General features: G+C 38.5%; 1 protein-coding gene across 15 annotated transcripts in view; it reads right to left on the bottom strand.

The window, feature by feature from the left end:
* The window catches only part of LOC106081014 (TLD domain-containing protein 2), a 585921-nt gene that overhangs the window by 221704 nt on the left and 339639 nt on the right, over positions 1–24578 (bottom strand). For 13 of the 15 annotated variants that reach the window (XM_059361902.1, XM_059361907.1, XM_059361909.1 and 10 more), the window contains exons 3-4: positions 11078–11508; positions 10489–10985 (exon numbers count right to left, since the gene is read on the bottom strand). The exons of the other annotated variants lie outside the window; for them this stretch is intronic. In XM_059361902.1, coding sequence (XP_059217885.1) covers positions 10489–10985; positions 11078–11335 — 755 coding nt within the window. In that variant the 5' untranslated portion in view covers positions 11336–11508. The remainder of the gene's footprint in view (positions 1–10488; positions 10986–11077; positions 11509–24578) is intronic. 15 annotated transcript variants of the gene reach the window in all.

The raw sequence follows: 24578 nt of genomic DNA, 5'->3' as shown, positions 1-24578 counted from the left end.
ATATAGACCAATCTCCCGATAAAGGGTCTGAAGCCCATAAAAGCTTTATTTTTTATCCGATTTCGCTGAAGCGTGCGGACGGACATGGACATTTGAAACAGTGAGTAGGTTAAGACCTCCCAATATCCGACCTAAATATGGTTCTGATCGGATTATATATTGATATAGCTGCCATATAGACCGATCTGCCGATAAGGGGACTGAAGCCCATAAAAGCATTATTTATTGCCAAATTTTAAGCAGTGAGTTTTTCTGAGCCTCACAATATCCGACCTTAATATGGTTCAGATCGGTTTATAATTGGATATATTTGCCAAAAAGACATATATATTAGACCACTCAATGTCCGTGCCGAATTTGGGCGCTTAAGTTATCTAACTTTCATCGGATTGTGACTATATGGGGTTTACACGAGGTGGTGGGTATCCAAAGTTCGCCCCGGCCGATCTTAATGCCTTTTTACTTGTTCTTCTTCAGTAGATAAGCATTGAGGATTCAGTAGTAGCCAGTCTCATTACTGGCTGGCTTCCCTATATATGGCACACGATTCAGAGATGACGCCTTCAAACCATAAGTCGCTGGCTGAAGCCACTTCTGAAGGGAAGAAGAGACTCATTGTAAGAAGTGATGCTAATGCACATCACCAGATATGGGGAAGTTCGGATGTCTACAAAAGGGATGAGCTGCTTATTGAATATATTATAAGTTGCAATCTGGCGATTTGTAATAAAGGAGATAAACCGACCTTTATTACCAGGAACAGGCAGGAGGTACTAGATATTACCTTTGTATCGGAGGATATAAGCACAAGAAGAATGACCACAGCTTCTCTGATCATCGTTATATTAGTTTCAGCCTTGGAGAAAATACTGCAGAAGTGGCCCCTCGGCTAAACTGAAGAACGGCGGATTGGACTAAATTTCGGCACAAATTCTGCACGTCTATCCTTTCTAGACCAGAAAAGGAAGTGGAAACTGCGGAAGATATAGACATAATGGTCAAGCGGATCACGAAAGCCCTGAATGACCCACTTGTGTCAGCATGTCCTAGTGCCAAGCCAAGGGGCAAACAGCTACCGCCATGGTGAACCCCAGAACTGGTTAGACTAAGGAAGGACTACAGAAAACTCTTCAACAGGGCGAAAGCCCCAAAACATCGCACGTTTGGCACATCTAGAAGGCTAAGCTAAGAAAATATAAGGGCGAGCTGAGAAAGGCTCTGAACAAATTCCCAGTAAAATTCTGCAGCTCCGTGGAGGATACATCTGAAGCCTTTAGGCTAAGATAATTTTCGAAGGAGTAATATATCACAGTATATAATCAGAAGTACTTCCTACTTGTGTAGGTCAGTTGGGATTGTAAATGGGCCACATTGGTCCATATTTAGATATAGCTGTCATATAAACCGATCTCCCGATTATACTTCTTACGCCTCTAGAGGCTCAATGCTTATTCGATTTGCCTGGAATTTCGTATTATGACGTTTTCTATGACATTAAACAGATGTGCCAAATATGGTTTAAATCGGTCCATAACCGAATACAGCTCCCTCATCGGCCAATCTCCCGTTTTTACTTCTCGAACAATTATAGGGCGCATTTCTTATCCGAGTTGGTTGAAACTTTGCATACTGACGTCTACTATGGTCTTCAACATACAAGCCAAGTTGCGATCGCAATTCCAAAGTGAAAAGCAAGAACCACGTGGTATTGCCTTGGTGAACAAAAGACCTACATAGAACTTTCCTACATACACCTGTCATATTGCTAGGTAACCTAGATATTCCAGGAAATCCAGGAAAAAAACTAAACTAGGAACCATTTTCAGGCTTGATGATAAAGGCAATTAAATGTGTATGTGAACGATATTTCTGGCATTTAAAAAGTCAACATTTTGTTAATCTCAAGAAATAATTGCTTAGAAAGCTTTAGGAATGGCTAAGATATAATATCATTACTACGATTGGCATAAATATCTTCTCAGACAGCCAGGCTAGCCGCACTCGACTGTCGCAGTTCTCTCAACGAGATGGCTCTGTGGTGCCGGGCCACAGAGATATCTAAAGCAGACGAGCTTGCGCGACTAGGAATTACCTTACACATTCTAGGGATACTGGAATCTGTGGGAATGCCTCTAGCGACATGTAATCTAAGTTTTCAGGACCAGGCTCGAAGGGCAACGAATAATAGATGGTCACAAAGTGGGGGCTGTGAGCATTCCTAAACTATGTGGTCTAATAAATCCCATGGCAGCCGGTTGTACGTACCGGATTGACCCGATGGATTTCTTCATCGGCAAGGGCTGCCTCCTCAGTGTTTAACACACTGCCTAATTGTATATAACATGCATTGCTACAACAACGTGAAAACGTCTAAGTGAGTCTGATGGCAGACTGCCTCTTTAAGCTAACCTAATTTAATGTTGCAACTTCTACGGGACAACATTTTGCAAATATCGACCCAACCCTCTCATAGTGTTACACTTTTTGTATTTACAATCGAACATGTTCATATGTAGTCATTTCGGCCAAACAATACGATAAAAATCTCATCCTCATCTTTGGATGATGAACTTTCTTGCAATGCATGTTATATACAATTAGGTTAAAAAAAAACCTCCACCATAGGATGGGGTTATACTAATTTCGTCATTCTGTTTGTAACTCCTCGAAATATTCGTCTAAGACCACATGAAGTATATATGTTCTTGATCGTCATGACATTTTAAGTCGATCAAGCCATGTCCGTCCGTCTGTCCGTCCGCACGTTAACTGTCGAAGGAGTAAAGCTAGCCGCTTAAAATTTTGCACAAGTACTTCTTATTAGTGTAGGTCGGTTGGGATTGTAAATGGGCCAAATTGGTCCATGTTTTTATATAGCTGCAATATAAATCGATCTTGTATCTTGACTTCTTGAGCCACTAGAGGGCATAATTCTTCTCCGATTTGGCTGAAATGTGCTCAGTATGGTTGAAATCGGTTTATAACCTTATATAGCTGACATATAAACCTATTTGGGGTCTTGACTTCTTCAGCGTCTAGAGGGCGCAATTCCTATTCGATTTGGCTGAAATTTAGTACGACGTGTTAAATTATGACTTCCAACAACTGTGTTAAGTAAGGTTTAAATCGGTGCATAAAATGATATAGCTGCCATATGAACCGATCTTGAATCTTGACTTCTTGAGCCGCTAGAGGCCGCAATTCTTATCCGATTCGGCTGAAATTTCGCATGACGTGTTGTGTTCTGACTTCTAACAACTGTGCCAAATAAGGTTGAAATCGATCCATTACCTGATATAGCTGTCATTTAAACCGATCTTGAATCTTTACTTGTTCAGTGTCTAGAGGGCGCAATTCCTATTCGATTTTGCTGAAATTTAGCACGACGTGTAAAATTATGACTTGAAATCGGTTTATAACCTTATATAGCTGTCATATAAACCTATTTGGGGTCTTGACTTCTTCAGCGTCTAGAGGGCGCAATTCCTATTCGATTTGGCTGAAATTTAGTACGACGTGTTAAATTATGACTTCCAACAACCGTGTTAAGTAAGGTTTAAATCGGTCCATAAAATGATACAGCTGCCATATAAACCGATCTTGAATCTTGACTTCTTGAGCCTCCAGAGGACGTAATTATCATCCAAATCGGCTGAAATTTCGTACAACGGCTTCAATATACGTGTCAAATATGGTTCGAATCGGTCTATAGGCTGATACAGCTCCCATATAAACTGATCCCTCTATTTTACTTCTTGAGCCCCTAAAGGGCGCAATTCTTACTTGAATTGGCTGCCTTCTACTATGGTCTCCAACAGTCAGTTAAAGCATGGTCTGAATCGGATCATAACTTGATATAGCTCCAATATTATAGCAATTCTTTTCTTTTATCTTTTGTTTGCCTAAAAAGAGATATCGGGAAAAGAACTCGACAAATACGATCTATAATGCAGGGTATATAAGATTCGGCCCAGCCGAACTTAGCACGCTTTTACTTGTTGTATATTTATTTTTAATATTTTGCCACTTTTTCCAAACATTCAAAAAATGTTGTCTCCTTCTGATGTTAAGTGTGACATTCTCCACCGTAGACTTGGCACGATGTAAGATATGCAACATTTTTCCACTCTCTGTAGGCAAAACCATTACAAACGAAAACTACTCCCGGTGGTAGGGTTCGTTTTGGACAAACGAACACGAAATTTCGATTTCAGTGCAACATGTCGAAAAAATGCTACACTTTTTTGCACAATCGAAATCACCATTTCGATTGTACATTCCGTTTCGCACAATGGTCATTCACCATTTGTTTACACTTGTTATCCACTCTCGATTATTGAATTTTATTTTTATTATATGTAGGCATGTAGTCATAAATGCGATACTAAGTTCAGCATTGTTTATTGTCGTCCATTATAAGGTTTATGAATGTCGTCTTCCATTCTATCGCGTGCTGTAAAAACGTGTTTTTCAATTCTTTGCATTGAATGACGAGTGTGTTTTGTTCGTAGACACTTCTTCACTATGGGAAGAAGAATATTCAAAATATTCAAACAAATCAATCAGTTAATTGAATCATTGAATGGTGATGACGGTTATGCAAACAAGACAAAGGCAAATCACATGATTTCATTAGAATTTGAAGCAAAAAAAAAAAAAAAAAAACATAAACAAACATAGTTCCCATGCAGAGGTTCTGTAGTAATTTTTCTTTACTTACGCCAAAAATCATAATTAGGTTTCCCTTTATTATTCCAGTTGCAATGGAAAGTTCATACCCAAGAGTTTGTTTAGAATATTCTCAAAACATGATACGTATGCCTTATCATCACATAGGCATAGGCAAAAACAAAACATTGTTGGCAGTTTGCTCCAGTTTACAAATTTAGACATAACAAAGTAGATGATGCAAAAACATAATAAGTTGTCCATGCTGTTGGTTGCTGGCGAATAAATGGTGTTCTTATTAAGCGGAAATTAATTTTTGTCTGAGGATAGTGTTCACACAAAAGAGCACATCAGCATAAAAAGAAAATTATCTGAAGAAATTTCCCTCTTAAAAAAAAAACACTACTAAAATCAATGAAAGTTTGAAAACATATTTCCAATAAATGTTAGCTACAATTAAAAAACATTCATATATACAGTAATACCTTGATTAAAGTCTTCAAAAAATACATTCACCCAACATTCGACTTACGTCTTCTCTGGAGTTTCAAAACAAAATCCGGGTAGGCTCATTTTGAACTCGATCGTTTTCATCGCGACTCTTGGGAACCAATGTCCAGCTTTTCTTGTGGCAAACCTACCAAACACTGTAACTGCATTATAATTTACGATAAAGGATTAGTTGCCCACTTATACGCCCAAAGACAATTTATTATGTGAGTCAGAAACACTTAAGTTCTTTATTTACATTTCGCCAAGAATTCACAAAAATATCTTGAACATATTAATGACGAGCGTCTTGACTTAATGGATGATGTTGATAAATATGATGCAACAACAAACAAAAGACATATTAATTATACATTCACTTCATGGTGGTTATTGACCGTTATTAATCATAACTTTTAATAACAGTAAGTTCAACAAAAATAAATCAAGGCTGCATAGAACAATTGTTTGCTAATGTGAATATGAAGTTATACAAATATTGTTAACAAATGTTAAGGCTCAGAATGTCCAAAAAAAATTTTGAGATAAACACAGCTTTGTGGTTATTGATCAAGTCATCATTTCCTTACTTAATATGTAGTGCAAATCAGATTAATCTGTTTTTATTAACTGATCGCATAATATCTACAATTATCCAGGACATCTTTATGCTAAAATTGTATATATAACAACTAACTTGCACTATATAGAACTAGAGTTAAACACCGTAACTATTGACTTTTACATTTCGATGGACTAAAGACCATGATATTTTTAACATCATTAGTGCAAAGTTGAACTGGATATGCATCGTCCAGTGCGTAATGTATGTATCACTCAATGTGTAATCGGCTGTTATGATATCGCGACAATACGCGATAATAAATATTAAAGAAAATATGTATATTATACCCTCCACCATAGGATGAGGGTATACTCATTTCATTATTCTGTTTGTAACTCCTCGAAATATTTGTCTAAGACCCCAAAAGTATATATATTCTTGATCGTCATGACATTTTAAGTCGATCTAGTCTATCAAAAGCACGCTGACTTTCAAAGAAGTAAAGCTAGCGGTTTGAAATTTTGCACAAATACTTCATATTAGTACAAATACTTCTTATTAGTACAAATACTTCTTATTAGTGTAAATGGGCCATATCGATCTGGGGTCTTCACTTCCTGAGCCTCTAGAGGGCGCAATTATTATCCGATTTGCCTGAAATGTTGTACAACGGCTTTTTCCATGATCATCAACATACGTGTCAAATAAAGCCTGATACAGCTCCCATATAAACCGATCTGCCTATTTTACTTCTTGAGCCTCTAAAGAGCGCAATTCTTATTCGAATTGGCTGTAATTTTACACAATGACTTATACTAAGGTCTGTAACATTCAATTCAATTATGGTCCGAATCGGAGATTTCCTTTTCTCTTTTGTTTGCCTAAAAAAAGGATCCAGGAAAAGAACTCGACAAGTGCGATCCATGGTGGAGGGTATATAAGATTCGTCCCGACAAAACTTACCGCGACTTTACTTGTTAAACCCTCCACCATAGGATGGGGGTATACTAATTTCGTCATTCGGTTTGTAACTCCTCGAAATATTCGTCTAAGAGCCCGTAAAGTATATATATTCTTGACCATCATGACATTTTAAGTCGAACTAGCCATGTACGTCCGTCCGTCTGTCTGTCGAAAATACGCTAACTTTCGAAGGAGTAAAGCTAGCGGCTTAAATTTTTGCACAAATACTTCTTATTAGTGTGGTCGGTTGGGATTGTAAATGGGCTATATCCGTCCACGTTTTGATATAGCTGCCATATAAACCGATCTGGGATCTTGATTTCTTCAGCCGCTCGAGGGCACAATTCTTATTCAATTTAGTTGAAATTTTGCATGAGGTGTTTTGTTATGACTTCCAACAACTGTGCTGAGTATGGTTGACATCGGTCCATAACCTGATATAGCTGTCATATAAACTTATCTGGGGTCTTGACTTCTTGAGCGTCTAGACGGCGCAATGGCTGAAATTTTGCACGACGTGTTTTGTTATGACTTCCAACAACTGTGTTAAGAATAGTTCAAATCGGTCCATAACCTGATATAGTTGCCATGTAAACCAATATGGGATCTTGACTTCTTGAGCCTCTAAAGGGCGCAAGTATTATCCGAATTGGCTGACATTTTTTACAACGGCTTCTCTTATGATCTTTAACATACGTGTCGAAAATGGCATGAAACGGTTTATAGCCTAATACAGCTCCCCTATAAACCGATCTCCCTATTTTAGTTCTTCAGCCCCTAAAGTGCGCAATTCTTACTAGATTTGGCTGAAATTTTACACAATGACTTCTACTATGGTCTCCAATATTCAGTTCAATTATGGTCCGAAATGAACCAAAACTTGATATTGTTCCAATAACATAGCAATTCTTTTCTTTTGTCTTTTGTTTTTAAATCGTTTTGACATCCGGTTGTAGTTATAATGGCAGCGGCTTTGGAAGCATTCCTGGATATGTAACCTATAGAGGTCTATATTCGGAACTATTCCGCCAACGTAGCGCTTAGACTAAAGAAACCTGGTTTCGAGGGCAACCCTATGAAATTCTACAAAAGCGGTCATGCATGGGTAGATGAGCAGGACAACTTATTGGCACTCACCGAAATAGCCACCCAGATCAGAGCGTACCAATACCCTAGGGATGCATACACGCATCCCTAGGGTATTGTATTGTAATTGTTTCTGATATTTTCACATATTTCTCACTTCTTCTTCTCACTCGCACTTCTATTTACACCCACCACCATTGGATGGGGGTTATACTTATCTTATCATTCCGTTTATAACACCTCGAAATATTGATCTACAACCACTTAAGGCTTTAAGGCGCCAATAACTTGCCTTGTCATATCGAGCATCATAGGCACTCAGTATTTATGCAAGAGCTGGTGCCGCCCGGCCTCTCATTTAGACTCTCCACTTGATACCGCTGGTAGTCCGCCGTTGTCGTTGCAGCTACTCTGCATGGAGCATTCCATTATTGGCAACCTGTGTGCGCGCCCGGTAGGTCTCAGCTAAGTTTCTCGTGAAAGTGAAGAACACTAAACAGATCGGATCTTAATGTACCAACCTGTGTTGGGATAACAAATGGGCCATATCGGACCGATTTGGATGTCTATTAACTAAATTTCCCATGAACATTTCATTAAGGAACAGGGGATACTTCTCTCATATCAATGAGTGTAATCCGATTAAATTGATAAGGGGCCTCCTTTTTTATGCCGAGTCTGAACGGCGTGCCGCATAGCGACACTACTTGGTAGAGAAGTTTTTACATGGCAGGATACCTTACAAATATAGCCAGCATTAGTAAGGTGATAATCGTCGCTGAAAATTTTGTTGATGTTCATGCCGGGATTTGAACCCAGGCGTTCGACGTCATTGGCGGACATGCTTAGCTCAGAGGCACGATGGCCTCCTTGGATATCGATTTCGATATCGTTTTCATATAAACCGATCTCTCGATTTTACATATTGAGGCCCTGGATGACACAATTGTTTTCCGATTTGACTGAAATTTGACATATAGTGTTTTGTTATGACTTCCAACATTCATGGTAACTGTTGTCCAAATTGGTCTAAAATCTGATACAACTCCCATTCAAAGCGTTCTCCGAATTAGCGATGTACGACCCTTAAAAGCTTCATTGTATGTCTGGTTTGGCGGAAACTTGGTACGTGAAGTACAACTATACCCTTCAACTAAGTTCATTTTGTGTACATTTTTTAACAGAATTTTAACAGAATACATAGCGGCAGGTTCCCAAGATTCGGCCCGCCGAAATTATCTCTTTTAACTTGTTCTCTCTAGGTTATTACAATGGACCAGTATGGCCTACAAGTGAACTCACATTTTCATTCAAACGAAACCTAGATATATAATCAGGCTCACTAAGACATATTTGTTTGTCCAATCAGATTCCACATTAGAGATTATAATCGGGTGCAACAGCTGCATATATTGTAGTATGGGAAAAGTCAGAGGAATTAAATAGTAAGACTGGGTGGTGTAGGGTAGAAAATATATTGTTGATATTTGTGAAAATTTAAATTTGCAAAATTTTTAAATAAATCGGTGTCGCTATGGGGCTTGCTTAAGTGTTTCCCCAAACATCCCATTGCGGAACAAATTGGAGGGAAACTAACTTCTCACAATATCAATTGAGTGCTGCCCGTTGCAAATTTAAGCTCCTGTTTTATGCCGAGTCCGAACGGCGTGTCACTGAAAAGTGACACCTCTTGGTTGAGAAGTTGTATAATGTTGCCAGCATTTGGTGAGGGGATAACCACCGCTGAAAAATGTTTTAAGGTGTTCTCGCCGGCAAGATTTGAAACCGGGCGCTTGGGCACGATAGGCGGGCGGGCATGCTAACCTATGACAAAATATCGATAACCTCAACATTCGATATTTCTAAAAAAAATATCGATAGTATCGATGCTATCGTTAATTTGCCGTCACCTATATTTCAAGCGAAAATGAGATGTAAAAAAACAAGAGATCGATGATATAGAAGCAATATCAAGACCGAAAAAAAACAAATTTAAAAAGTCAGTTGGAAGTCATGAGAGAAATCATTGTGCAAAATTTTAACCCAATCAGATGAAGATAGCACACTCTATAGGCGCAAAGAATCTTATAGATGCATTCAGGGTCGGAATGGTTATTTTTGTTAAATTTTGAAAAAAAAAAATTACCTTTGCCGATGGTTTCGATAGGAAAAATCGATATTTTGCCAGCTCTATATGGGGCTCGTTGTTCAGAACCGGCTGGCTTTTTGTATTTTACAAAACATGGTATTAGAATATATATTGACCCTACTATAAAAACGCTTTTGGCACTTGGACCTATATTCTGCCAAAATGCTAGCAAAAAAACAAGCCTTTTTTATTAAATAATGAAATTAAACTTTTAGTAAATATAAGAATAACATAAAGAAAAACATTGGCAACAATGGCCGTCAGCGATTAAAGCCTTTATTTCACATGAATTCGCCAAATATTTTGTATAATTTCACAAACACAAATAATTTCCATGAAGCCTTTTTGGGTAATATTGGGTTAGATTAGCACACTCCCCTTTGCACATTGCTTCGTATTTAACAGGGTCATTCCTTATCACTAGGGTTATTATTCATTCTTAAGTAGTATTAGGCATTATTTCACAAAATTTCATATTATTTTCACATTAGTAAGACAAACGCAAACCAAATTAAAAAAACAAACCAAAAAAAAAAGAAGAAAACCAAATCAAAATGAAAATATTCACCTGTTTTTAATATTATCTGGTACGAATATATTCCACCATGAGTGGCGTTTTTGCCTAGGGAAGTAGGCCGAGTGATTGGGATCGATATCGTCATAGCTAATATCGCCTGTGGATGAGCCGATGCCGGTCGTACTATCATTGGCCAAATCGGTTTGTAAGCCATTTGCCTCTTGCGAACCTTGTTCGAGAGTGGAAAAGCTAACCTCGAAATTCTTACGACGACGTCTGTCTAACTTTGTTTGCAAAGAACTACGTCTTCGACGATTGCGTTCTTTATCGATGGGTGTATCATAGGGACTGCTGTTAAGGCCAATGCCCTTGACAGCACTGCGCACATTTGTGCCGTCATCGAAATAGGTGACTTTGCCGGGTTCATTGGGGGACGAAGAGCGTATATTCTCTTCCGAGCTGTAAACTATATCAGGTGATATGGGTGTAATGGAGCCATCACTTTTCTCATGTTTGACAGCTGATTCATAGGAATCTTTGGAAGAATGCTAAAAATTAAAAAAAAAACAAACAAAAAAAAAAAAAAATGCAATAAGAATCAACGTTCGTTGTTGTTTGGCGTTAAAACTCTATTTCCTACCTTGTTGCTATCACGACGAAAGAATGAAACTGCTATGGAGCTTCGTCTCTTTTGACTTTTATCCGATTTGCTAGAGAATAAACCCAATGCCAGCGAACTTCTTCTGGGCGGCTTTTGTGGTGGCAATGCTGGTTCGGTGACATTAATTCCACTCTCGTTCTCATCATCCGCATTTTCATCGATATCGACCAATGATGGTATCGAGACACTGGCCCAATCTTTTTTCAGGCGATATTTTCCATTATCTATGGCACTCATTTTGTCTGTGGAGGCAATTTTTGTATTGCGTAACACTTTCTTGATTTAATTTAAATATAATCCTTGGGGGATAAAAACGCGAGAACAGTTATTTTGATATTTAAATCAAACTCAAATCAAATCAAGAACGTCCAAGGCGTTGAAATTATTAAAAAACTCAAAAAAAGTTTTTGCTACATAAAAGAAACGTAAAAAAGAAAAATTATAATTAATAAAAATTGGAAAATTAAAAATTATTAACGAGATGTATCAGCATTATGTTGAATAATATGAAAGTTGTGTTTCTTTGGGTTGTTGTTTATTAAAATTTTGGGAAAAAGGTCCATTTAATCCTGATCCTCGAAATAGATTTGTTCGATTTGGATGAAATTTAAAAAATAAATAATACTTATTTATTAAAAACTGTATCTATTTCTGAAGGCTTCCCAAAAGCGTACAAAAATCCACTATGCACCTATTAAAACCGAATTATCATATCTTTCGCTTAGGTAAGATTGGTTTAAAACGGCATTCTATTTGCTTAATGTGTGTATTTAGATCATTTAAGTCCATTATACTACCACGTATCAAAATACGACGGTTGTGTTGGATAGGTCATGTTGTCAGAATGAATGAAGAAGATCCAGCAAAGAAGTCGTTTGAAGGCGATCACGATGCTACACGCAATCCGGGACGGCCAAAAGCTTGATGCAAGGATCACGTGGTGAGAGACACCTAGAAACTTATTGTCAGAAATTATAGAAGGATCGCAGAAGATCGAGGCGCTTGGAATGCTATTCTACGTTCAGCTAATGGAACAAATGTTCTGTCATAGTCAATTAAAGTAGTAAAGTAATACCACAGTGGCGACAGACCAGGGCTCTGGGGAGAATCGAATCCACGAAAACCGCACTGGTAATCCGAGCACGAACCAACTCCGCAAGCGGAGCAAACATCATTCACTTAACTCGTAGCAGAATTCTCTTCTATTTAAAATAATTTCTTTATTTAAATACAATATAGCAAATGCACAGAAGGACTTGTGTTCACAATATAGCTACATCAAGTGTTACCAATTTAAACGATCACATTTGTTTTTTTTGGGTGAAAATATTTTTTAATTGATTCAAATGACAAACATGTGTGGAAGTAATCTAAATTTCAGAGTCTGTTCACTTTTGCCCTATAAGACCACCTTTTACCTAGACTTTTGCACTGAGTCTGTCAAAAAATGAGTTACAAGCTGCTAAAATGTAATCTGCTGGTATTTTGGCCGAGTTCCTTCCAATGACTTTTTTCAGTGCAATCATACTGACATGTTTCGTAGTCCTTTTCTTACTCTCGCAAAAAAAGTCTAGCGGATGGCCCAACAAGAAAAATCTAACGGATTGGATCTGGCGAACTGTGTGGACGAAATGAAGTGCGGAAAAGATTTTTTAGCCATTCTTGGTTTACATGTGCTTTAAGTGAAGGTGCTGAATCTTCGTGATATATCCAACTCCTATCTAAACCAGCTTGCAAAAAGTTTTCCTGAAAATATGTCCCATTACTTTGATGTCGGGGTCATTGAAAACAATTGGAGATCGGCCATCGGCAGTCACAACTGTCCACACTATTACTTGAGAGAAGACGACAATAGGTGCCCTAAAGGACGTAGTTGAAGTTGTGGAAACAGGCCAACGGCTGAACCCAGATGCATATTCCTATGGTCAACGCTGCACGTCAAGAACGCCTCTAAAAGCGTCAGATGGGAGGACGTATTACAGGCCATGAAGATGGACTGTAAATAGCCCAAGTACCTGATGAGGATAATGAGAAGTTATCTGAGAGACCGGGTGCTTTTCAATATATCCACTGAGGGTATGGGGAGGTATAAAGTAACGTTGGGTGCTGCCCAAGGGTCTATACTTCCGCCCGACCTATGGAACATCAGTTATGATGGCATACTCAGGATGGAGATGCTAGTAAACACATTTCTGGTTACAGCAGACCATGATCAGAACTAGACATTGATTAGAATCCCACGGGCCATAACTGCGAAATGACTGAGCTACTTCTGCAATGAAAATGACTGAGCTACTCCTGCTCTCGAGAAAACACATCGCCACACATAAAGATATGCAGATCGAGGACGTCGTCTTACCCAATAGAAGGCACATGAAATATATAGGGGCATGACTCGGCACCAAACTGACATTTACAGCCTAGACGGAATAGGCGGCAATAAGAGCGGCGAAGATAACGGTCCAATTAGGGCGACTAATTGTGCACATCGGAGAATCTCTACCAGGCAGGTGCAAGCAAATAATGGGGGCTAATGATGCAATAGTACTCTTCTATATGAAAACGAACTTTGGGGTGAATTCCAAAAAGGATTCCATTTGAAATTTGAAAGATATTCGACAAGACACGCTGAGCATTTGGTTAAAATAGATTTGGTTGCCACTATGAACATACACCTAAGCCAGTAATCGGCTTGTTGTGCGCTCTAAATACTAAATACGAAAAAAAAATCTAAGTCAGTAATTCCGTGATATTTACAAAATCCTTAATTGTATTCCATACCACATGAACCACTTACATGTCTGGTGTTGTGTCCCCACCTAAGTTCTGATGTATGTTAGCCGCGAAAGCCGGGCAATGACAAAGAAAATGCTCCAACGTCTCATCATCATCCCCACATGCCCCACACGTGTCATCGCTTGCCGCACCGATTTTGAATAAGTGAGCTCGTAGTCCTATTTGTCCTGTTTTGACGCTGAAAGGCATACTGATCTTCTGTTTACTTCCTTTCCGGTGAAATATGAGCGTAAAAACTAACAACGAAGACGTGCAGTTCCAAAGATCCCCGCAGATCGCTTGTCGCGGCGGCAGCATGCATATAGTGTAGGCAAGTCCACTGAAACAGCCCTTCACGACCTAGTCGGCTACATAGAGGGTTCTCTCGCTGTCAAAGAATATACAATTGTGACATTTCTTGACATTGAAGGTGCTTTCAATAATGTAAAACCGATGTCATTGGAGTTTCTAGACATCAATTCTATCGAAAGAAAGTTTATTAATAACTTAATTACTAAAAGATGCATTACGGCAGGCTTAGGATCTGTGGATCTAAAAAGATGGGTCAGCGGAGGAACACCTCAAGGAGGTGTACTGTCTCCTCTACTTTGGAATATAGCCATTAACAATATATTATTGTCTCTGGAAGAAAAAGGCGTAAAAGTGGTCGGGTATGCTGATCAAGTGGCAATTGCGGTTAGGGGGAAGTTTCGCAGCACTTAAAGAGATGGTACTCCCGCAATCATTTTTCTAAAAGCTACCCTTCTCTTTTACAAACTGCTAGGCCATAGTTCACTGGATAGTGGTAAAATAAACAATCCTTTAACTGCACGAGGAAACTTTTAGTGCTATAAATCACTATAAAAGAAAACTGTATACGAGTAGATAAAACAGCGCCATATAAGTACTTCTAGAATATTAAAAAAGTTACATCTACTACTCTATTTGCATGCAAATCTTTAAATTATCATCGAATAGACATGTAATCGATTGTAAATCAACTGTAAAGCAAATACATACAAATTCCCTTGAGACAGCTGGTTAGATTAATGATTAGGCAGGCTGCAGTTCCATGGAGCTGCATCTTAATGTCGAAAGTTAATTAGCATTTTAACAATTGTTACAAATTGATGTCGTATGGCAAATAGCAATGTCGAATACCATCTCTAACGCCATAGGTGATATAAGCTATGCACAAGCTGTCACTTAGGCCAACCAGCGTCTAATTTCCCAAGTCACACTCGAGCAATTATAAGAAACAAACGATCTTCATGTTCTCACTCACTTCACAATCACCCCTCGCACTAAACTTGACAGTTATTGCATGGCAAATTCCTCATGCATATGCAGTAACTACTCGTAGGCAGCGTTTACACTAAATCACCGATAACTTCGCTCTTTGAGCAGCCAACAAAGTCGAGAACACGCCTCATGAAATCGAAATTGGAGGAAAAACGAAGCGAACGAAAGTATTTTTGGAAAACGAAAGTGATAGATTGTCGAAGGTGATTAGGTTTCAATGACTTTACACCGACACTTTGTCTCGGCTGTGTTAAACTGCCAGTTTGACATTAATTTGAACATCTATTAGCAAGCCAACTGTTTTTCAAGTACCCGCACATTGGTTAGACTTCGTCGCCGACAATTTTTTCCTCTCTGGTACTGTCATTTCATGAGGCTTGTCGTGGCTGGCTGGCTGGCTGGCTGGCTGGCCGGTTGCTAACTAAGTAATTACCTGCAAAATATTTGTCTATTGTTTTCGGTTGAGATTTTCTCACAGCTCACAACTCTTAACAAATGGCAAGTACAAAATGTTCTGTTTGTTTTTGTTGGCTTTGGTGTTGGGAGTAAATGTCAGAATTTCACACGTTATTGTTTCATATTTTCGCTTGCCTTTATTATTTTCAAATACGCTAATCGTTTCTCTACTACTAGTTAGATTATATAGCTCTGGAACAGTTTTTTACTTCATCATTCAACGCCCCAAATTAGTTCAGTTTAAAGCAAATTAACGGTGATTGAATGAAATACTGCCGTTACACTATGACGATGTCTGTTTATGACTATTGTGAATCAATTAAATAATTACGTTTGCATTTGTTAGCAGGCGGGAGGACGACGGGCGGCAGGGTTTCATTAGTAAGTAAGTGCAATGCATTGAAGTGTTCCACCCTGCGGGAATCTTAGTCGTATTGTCACAATTACTAATTAGCATTTACACTAATTTGGATGTTTGTCCGACTCACAGTGTCAATTAGTTGTTTGTTTAATTGTTCTAATATTAAAGCAATTAATTACAACTCATTAAAATGGGGAGAATGTGTGTTGAATTTCAAAATAATTGCATACACAGACCCTATCCATGTGTGCCCGGTTCCAATTGCCACCATTTCAAGAATATAATCACAATAATTATTGAGTTTCGATATAGAACAGCAGGCTTTAGAACGCTTGTTTGCATTTTGCTGCAGATAGAGAAAAACCTGAGCTATGATAGGTTAGATTAGGTTGAAAAGAGGATGCGGATATTAATCCGCCCCATGCCACTATGGACATACACCTAAGCCAGTTGTGCGTTCTAAAAACAAACAAGCAAAAAGGCATTAAGTTCGGCCGGGCCGAACTTGGGATATGTAAACCCCATTTTGTCACGATCCGTTGAAAATTGGATCACTTAAGCATCCAAACTCGGCACGGACATTGAGTGGTCTAGTGTATATATCACTATTCAATTTTGTAGAACAAAATATTGGTCTTTTTGGCAGATATATCCAATTATAAACCGATCGAACCTTATTATCGGATATCGTGAGGCTCAGAAAAACTCACTGTTTCAAATTTCAGCGAAATCGGGTAATAAATAAAGCTTTTATGGGCTTCAGTCCCCTTATCGGGAGATCGGTCTATATGGCAGCTATATCTAAATATAGTCCGATCGGAACCATTTCCAATTTCAGCGAAATCGGGTAATAAATAAAGTTTTTATTAGCTTCAGACCCCTTAGCGGCAGATCGGTCTATATGGCAGCTATATCTAAATATAGTCCGATCTGAACCATATTTAGGTCGAGTGTCAGAAGGCTAAAAATAGCTCACTGTTTCAAATTTGAGGGAAATCGGTTAAACATTAAAGCTTTTATGGGCTTTAGACCCTTAATCGGTAGATCGGTCTATATGACAGCTATATCTAAATATAGTTCGATCTGTACCATTTCAAATTTCAGCGAAATCGGGTAATAAATAATGCTTTTATTAGCTTCAGACCCCTTAGCGGCAGATCGGTCTATATGGCAGCTATATCTAAATATAGTCCGATCTGCACCATATTTAGGTCGAGTGTCAGAAGGCTAAAAATAGCTCACTGTTTCAAATTTGAGGGAAATCGGTTAAAAAATAAAGCTTTTATGGGCTTCAGACCCTTAATCGGGAGATCGGTCTATATGACAGCTATATCTAAATATAGTTGGATCTGTACCATATTTGGGTCGGATTTTGGCAGGCTTAAGACTGCGCACTATTTCAATTTTCAGCGAAATCGGGTAATAAATAAAGCTTTTATGGCCTTCAGACCCTTTATCGGGAGATCGGTCTATATGGTAGCTATATCTAAATAAGGACCGATCTAATCCATATTTAGGTCAGATGTCGGGAGGCTTAAAATAACCCAATGTTTTAAATTTCAGCGATATCGATTAATAAATAAAGCTTTTATGGGCTTCAGGCCCTATATCGGGAGATCGGTCTATATGGCAGATAGATCTAAATATAGTCCAATCTAAACCTTCAGACCCTTTATCGGGAGATCGGTTTATATGGCAGCTATATCTAAATACAGCCCGATCTAAACCATATTTGGATCAGTTGTTGGAAAGCCTTAAACTACTCACTGTTTCAAATTCCAGCAAAATCGGATGAAAAATAAAGAGTTTATGGGCATTAGACCCTTTATCGGAAAATCGGTCTATCTAGCAGCTATATCCAAATATGGTCTGATTTGGCTCGTTCAAGATCTTAACCAGCGTGCATCAAAAAGACGTATCTGTGCCAAATTTTAGCTCAATATCTCAATTTTTGAAGCCTGTAGAATGATAACAACAGATGGACGGACAGACACACGGACATCGTTAAATCGTCTTAGAATTTTACGACGATCCAAAATATATATATTTTGTAGGATCGAAAATTGACATTGCCATGTGTTGCAAACGGAATGACTAAATGAATATACCCCCTATCCTACGGTGGTGGGTATAAAAAGTAACCTTGAAAAAGAAAATCTTATTTAGGAATTTCGTGCTACATGCAAAATCCTAAATTATTTACCATACCACGCCCATATGTTGATTCATTTCTGATATTGTGTCCCCACCTAAGTGACGGTGTCTGTTAGCCGCGAAAGCCGGACAGTGACATAAAGAATGTTCCAATGTCTCATCATCCTCCACCACACATGCTATTACTTGGAGCACCGATTTAGCATAAGTGAGCTCATAGTCCTATGTGTCCTGTTATGATACCGAAAGTTAAACTGAAAGCAGAGCTAACTATCGGTGGTTATTGCGTTGTCCTCGCCGACACGGGATAACTGTGAGCACCTCACAGACTAGAACATTGAGCTTCGACTTGTGTGGTGTTCATCGTTATGACGGGAAGCTCAGCAGTTTGTATAAAGCTTCATATTTATACGGAGTAGCTGCAAATGCGATTGAGGGCAGTAAGCCATTTCGAAAGGAGTCTCAGTAAGGCATCAGGTGGTACTGACTCTTAATTAAACACTGAGTGCCAATGATACTCAAAATGACAAGAAGAGTAATTGACTCCCTTGAAAAAAACCAATGACCGACATCGGCGTCTGTTGTCATGTTAGAGGCGGCTGGAAGTGGGCGTCGGATCTAGAAGCAAGAGGCTCGTGACATTGATGAATACATGTGTGATCCCACATAACCCATACTGGCGAATATATTGGAAAAGAACAAGGAAGATATTAGTGCCTTAGAAGAAGTGCGATGGATCGGAATAGGCTTCGCAACAACACCAAACGGTGACGAATAATACTATAGCTGCCTTGACACGAGGCATGAATTCGGCTGTTAATTTGTGGTTATTCGGAGACTGAAACACCTTGTCCCCAGGTTTACTTCGGTGGATGAGAGGTTATTCGCAATCCGAGTACAGTTATAATTCTTCAACATCAGCCTTATTTGTGTCCACACCCCAACGAATGCAACCGCAGTCCAGCCCATGATAATAAAATCGTTCTGAGAGATTTGAAACGGAGATAGGGTAGGAAAATATCTAGGTCCAACAGTCGGAAAATTTAGACTCAACGAGATAACGTCGGATTATGGATTAAGGCTAATAGATTTCGCTGCGGTAAGAAACATGGTAGTTAGCAGCACCAGCTCTCCTTATAAAAAAATTTGGCGAAGCCATATGGTTATGCCCAGCTCCAGAAATAAGGAATCAAATTAATAACATTGTGGTGGATGGAAGGCATTCATCCAGCCTGTTAGATGTATGATCGATCCTAGGAGCGAACATTGATTCGGATCATAAACTTGTGGCATCAAAGATTCGCACCTGTTTGAGCGTAGCGAGCAAAGTACGATCTGACACTGCACAAAATCTGGACATTGAAACGCTGCAAACACATCAGATGTCTACGTCATACTCCACTCGACTGACCCAAATGATTTATGAAAGTTATGCAGGACTCCTGTTACACATCGAAGAGCGCGTCAAGAAAAAAAACTGTTTCGCTTGATGGTTTGCAAATAATTCTATTTTACTTAGAAGCAAACCTCAATGCCTAATACTTGTCTTAAATCCTACTATCTATACAATACTTAATAACAAAGGACAACAAATACAGAATACATGTAGCCTATTTTCACACACAGAGTATTTCACGTAGTCAACTATGTACCTGTATTTGACGAAAAATATGCACTCTTCAAGACTACGATGATCTCCATGACCTTACTAATTATGTGACCTTCAAAGCAAAAATCGTCAAGAGTCAAAATGCTAAATTTTGGCAAAAAATCGTTAAAAAGACGTAAAATCGTCACGTCTGGCAGCCCTGTACATACTTCAAACAAATGTCTATGATTTGTTGGTCTAACCTAAAACTACAATACAAAACTGTACAAAAGCACTCCTTGTTCCGATGATATAACGGCACAGAGGCAATCCATTGTCCACTCCTGGGAAAATACCGGAAATTCGTACTTAGGTACCACTCTCTCTCTCCCAAAAAAACCTATGGTACGTCCAAGAGTATCGAAATGCTACTGAAGCCAAGAATGCGACATACAGAGCAACCATACAAGCAATAGCAACGCGCCTGGTGAAGGAGATGTATCGGGAGAAAAAGAGAGGAGAAACGTCTATACAAAAAAAAAAAAAAAAATAAACATCAAACCAATGGCATTCCTCCTCCTGAACGGAATGTTGGTTCCTCCTCCTCAATGGAATGTTCTTCGCCTCTCCCTCCTGGACAAACAAAGAAGGAAATCTAGAAACTGATACTGATAGTGTGCTTGGGATATGGAAATAACATTTTTCGCAGCTGTATGTACCACTCCTAGTCAGAATGAGGTCCAAGTAGCATTGACCAGAGCGAAGAACAACAAGGCAGCAAGAGTCGATGAGTTGCCGCATCAAACATTAAACCAATGGTGTTGGTGCAAGCACATCCTCCTGAAGTATCGTCTGTTCCTTAATGGAATGTTCGTGGGAAAAACATCCTCCTGGAGAGACAAAAAAAGAAATCTTGTAACTGACATCGAAAGTGTGTTCGGGATATGGAAATAACATTTATCGCTGCTACTAGTGTCCGAAGATGGTGGTGAAGAGGATACCGCAGAACCACTCCCTGTTGATGGTATAGAATGTTAATCTTCTAGTCAGAATGAGGTCCAAGTAGCATTGACCCCAATGCAGAAAAACAAGGCAGCCGATGGGTTGTCGCCTGAACTATTTATGACCGAAAGAGAATCAACGAATTTGGGTATGGCAGTTAGAAGGAGATAAAAGATAAGGCAAAGTGGATGGTATCAACTCTCATAAAGTCCTGTACACCTGAACAGATAAAGAAAATGAAGAAAATTGGGAACTACAAAATTGAAATAGTCAGCAAGTTTATCTAACTCGACAACGCCGTGCATGAAACCATTGACACCAGTTTTGAAATAAAACGAAAGATAATATTGGCCAACAGATGCTACTTTGTATTGAGCAAGCAGTTTAGGAGCAAAGCCAGCTCTCGACAGACGAAAATCACACTATACAACATACTGATAATACCTGTGCTGTTGTATGGCTCTGAAGCATGGGTACTTGCTAAAGCACATGAGGCAGAACTTTGAGAGAAGGGACCAGTCTGCGTTAATGGAGCAAATAGTCGTCGTATGAACCACGAGCTGTATGAGCTGTATGGCGACGATAGCATAGTCGAACGCATCTAAATAGAATAGTTGCGTTGGTTGGGTTATGTTGTGAGAATGAATGAAGTAGCTCCAGTGAAAAGTCTTTTGAAGGCGACCATAAAAGAAACGCACAGACCAAAATTCCGATAGAGTGATCAAGGGCAGAAATATATCTCGAAACTGGGTGTTAGAGATTGAAGAAGGAAGTAAGGTATTACTTAAGTTGTGCCATTACAGAACAATTTTTCCAATCTCTAACATTTAGTTTCGAGATTTCTTTCTCCAAAAAGAGAAAGAATGAAGAGTTACACCTTTTCAGTTAAAATAATGACTTTTTATTTCTGTAGTTTAGAAATCTTCAATTTAATTGCAGCAAACACCATTTAACTAATAATAACACACTTCTTTCAATTGGTTTTACAGGCATAGCTTAATTATGATTTCATTATGGAGTTTCTATAACATCGATTATGGAGTTTCTATAAGATGATGAAAGACATCTTGAACACAACTAACATTTTTTACATCTTCAATAAAATAATAACACAACAGACCTTTATGATACAATTCACACAAAAAGAGGGGTTATTGACATATGAAACAGACAAGTGGATTAAATTAGTTCAAGGTAACTTCCATAGTTGAAGGTCAATAGACGATGCAGTACAGGCCAATGAAAGCACACATGTTTTTAAAATTAAACACAAATATGTAATAGAACTATTCAATGAAAAACATTAGAAAAAATTGAAAAATTAACAACAAAGATGTTAAGTAATAATAATTAGTAGCAAATAGCTTGTCGAAGTAGTAGAAAATGATTTGCCACTGTTCCTGTTCCCTTTTTCACTTGAGGAAAATTACCGACAAAAGATGTGAGAAAATAATTAAAGCGCTATTTTTATACTAGGAACACTAAGAATAAATTTATCCTTGAGTAAAATGATTGTGTAGGCGCCCCCGTTGGCCGAGTTGGTAGCGTGCTCGGATTGCTAGAGCGGGGGTCGTGGGTTCGATTCCCACCAGAGCCCTTGGTCTGCCGCTACTGTAAAGTGAGTCTGTAAAGGACTGCCACTCTTACCTAACCTTACCTATATGATTGTGTTGTAAGCAAAAACATGCTGTAAAATTATGAAAACGCTTGGAAAGAAAATTCATTTTTAAACTAAACATTTTCCTCCTATGTCGTTTTTACATAGTAGACCCCTAAGGGGAATAAGCAAAAACTTAACTTTATCCAAAAGTGAATGACTTCTTTTTTATGTCACTTGTAACCACGTTCCTTTTCTTAACATACATCAACTTTGTGGCCAAACATCATTGAGGAATCACACAAGCGTCACCGTCATAGCTCAATGCTGATGACTTGACTGAATGATGATGGCAAGCAAGCAAATAAACAAAAATACAATTTATTTGAATTGTAAATTCAACGAATCGATTGAGCCTGCTCTGAGCTCTTTTTTCTTTTATGGAATTGTCATGTAGCTCTGGGTAACCGTGACATTGACATAGAAAGCCAAAAAGCATAAAGGAGAAATAAATAAAAGCTACAACCAACAATGTGCACCTAATAAGCCCGCTCACCCAAAAGCTAATAAATCCATAAATAAATGGCCAAATCGAAAGACGAAGTGGCAAGAAAATGTAAAATTTCATACTAAGACTGGACGTGTTTCCCTTATTCATCCAAATGAAATATGTCAAGGGGTAAAAATGGATTTTCGCTTTGATGGCATTCGAATGCATACTCAGTGATCACTGTAAATCGATTTGTGGAATTTCGTTATTTGCAAAAATTCAGGAAGGGAGAATAAGCATAATTCGCAGTGTCTATAGAAAAGCTAATATATCTTAGTTATACACAAATACGAATAGAAAAAAAGTTATGTTAAAACAAACAGTCCCAAATCGATATGACTGCTGTTTTAGCAAACATCTGTTATAGCAAATATTTTGCTTTGTCATCTAAATGAATAAATTAGTAGAGAGTGTAAGCTATAGAGGAAGTAGGTTATTATAAAGTTTCGCTTATTTGATATAGGCCACCGTAGACCTCTGCATGTCCGCCCATGACGCTAAACGCCCGGGTTCGAATCCTGGCGAGACCATCAGAAAAAACATTTTTCAGCGGTGATTTTCCCCTCCTAATGCTGGCTATTTTTGTGAGGTACTATGCCATGTAAAAACTTCTCTCCCAAGAGGTGTCGCACTGAGGCACGCCGTTCGTACTCGGCTATAAAAAGGAGGCCCCTTATCATTGAGCTTAAACTTAAATCGGACTGCACTCATTGATATGTAAGAAGTTAGCCCCTGCTCCTAAGTGGAATGTTCATGGGCAAAGTTGGCATTTGCTATTTGATGTATTCTTGGGTTTTTCTTAAATCACTGTCCTGCCTATGAATGTATTTGACAAATTTTTAAATAAAAACAAAACATTCAATGAAGATGTTAACATTTCAGAGTTACGTCCAATCGTTATGCTTGTATTGCAATAAGATGCTGTTAAGTATTTATTAGCATCTTTACGCTTCATAGCTTCTATTTTCAAAACAAATTGATTATGCGCAGTTTAATGCACACTGCGAGAAGTTAAATAATTAAGTCCATTGTCAAACAGTTATATTTTTACTAAGTTATATGACAATTTTTATACCCTCCACCATAGGGGTATACTAATTTCGTCGTTCCGTTTGCAACACATTGAAATATTCTTGATTGTCTTGACATTCTAAGTAGTTTTAGCCATGTCCGTCTGACTCTCCGTCAGCCTGTTGAAAGCACGCTAAATTTCGAAGGAATAAACCTAGACGCTTAAATCTTGCACAAATACTTCCAACTAGTGTTGCTTGGTTGGGATTGTAAGGGCTATATCGGATATAGCTGCCATGTAAACGAATCTTGGATCTTGACTACTTGAGCCTCTAGACGACGCAATTCTTATTCTATTAGGCTGAAATTTAGCATGAAGTGTTTTACTTTGATTTTCAACATCTGTGCAAAGTATGATTCAAATCGGTTCATAATCTGACATAGCTGCCACATAAACCGATCTCCGATCTTGACTTCTCGAGCCTTTAGGGTACGCAAATATTATTGGAATTGGTTGAAATTTCGCATAGTTGAAATCGGGCCATAACCTGCTATAGCTCCCATATACATCGATATCCAGATTTTACTTCTTGAGCCCCAATAAGGCGCAATTTTTACTCGATTTGGCTGAAATTTATCACAAAGATTTCTACTATGGTCTCCAATATCAAAACCAAGCATGGT

Source organism: Stomoxys calcitrans, chromosome 2, assembly GCF_963082655.1.
Source record: "Stomoxys calcitrans chromosome 2, idStoCalc2.1, whole genome shotgun sequence".
Classification (NCBI taxonomy): Eukaryota; Metazoa; Arthropoda; class Insecta; order Diptera; family Muscidae; genus Stomoxys; species Stomoxys calcitrans.
This window is presented reverse-complemented; position numbering and strand designations above follow the sequence as displayed.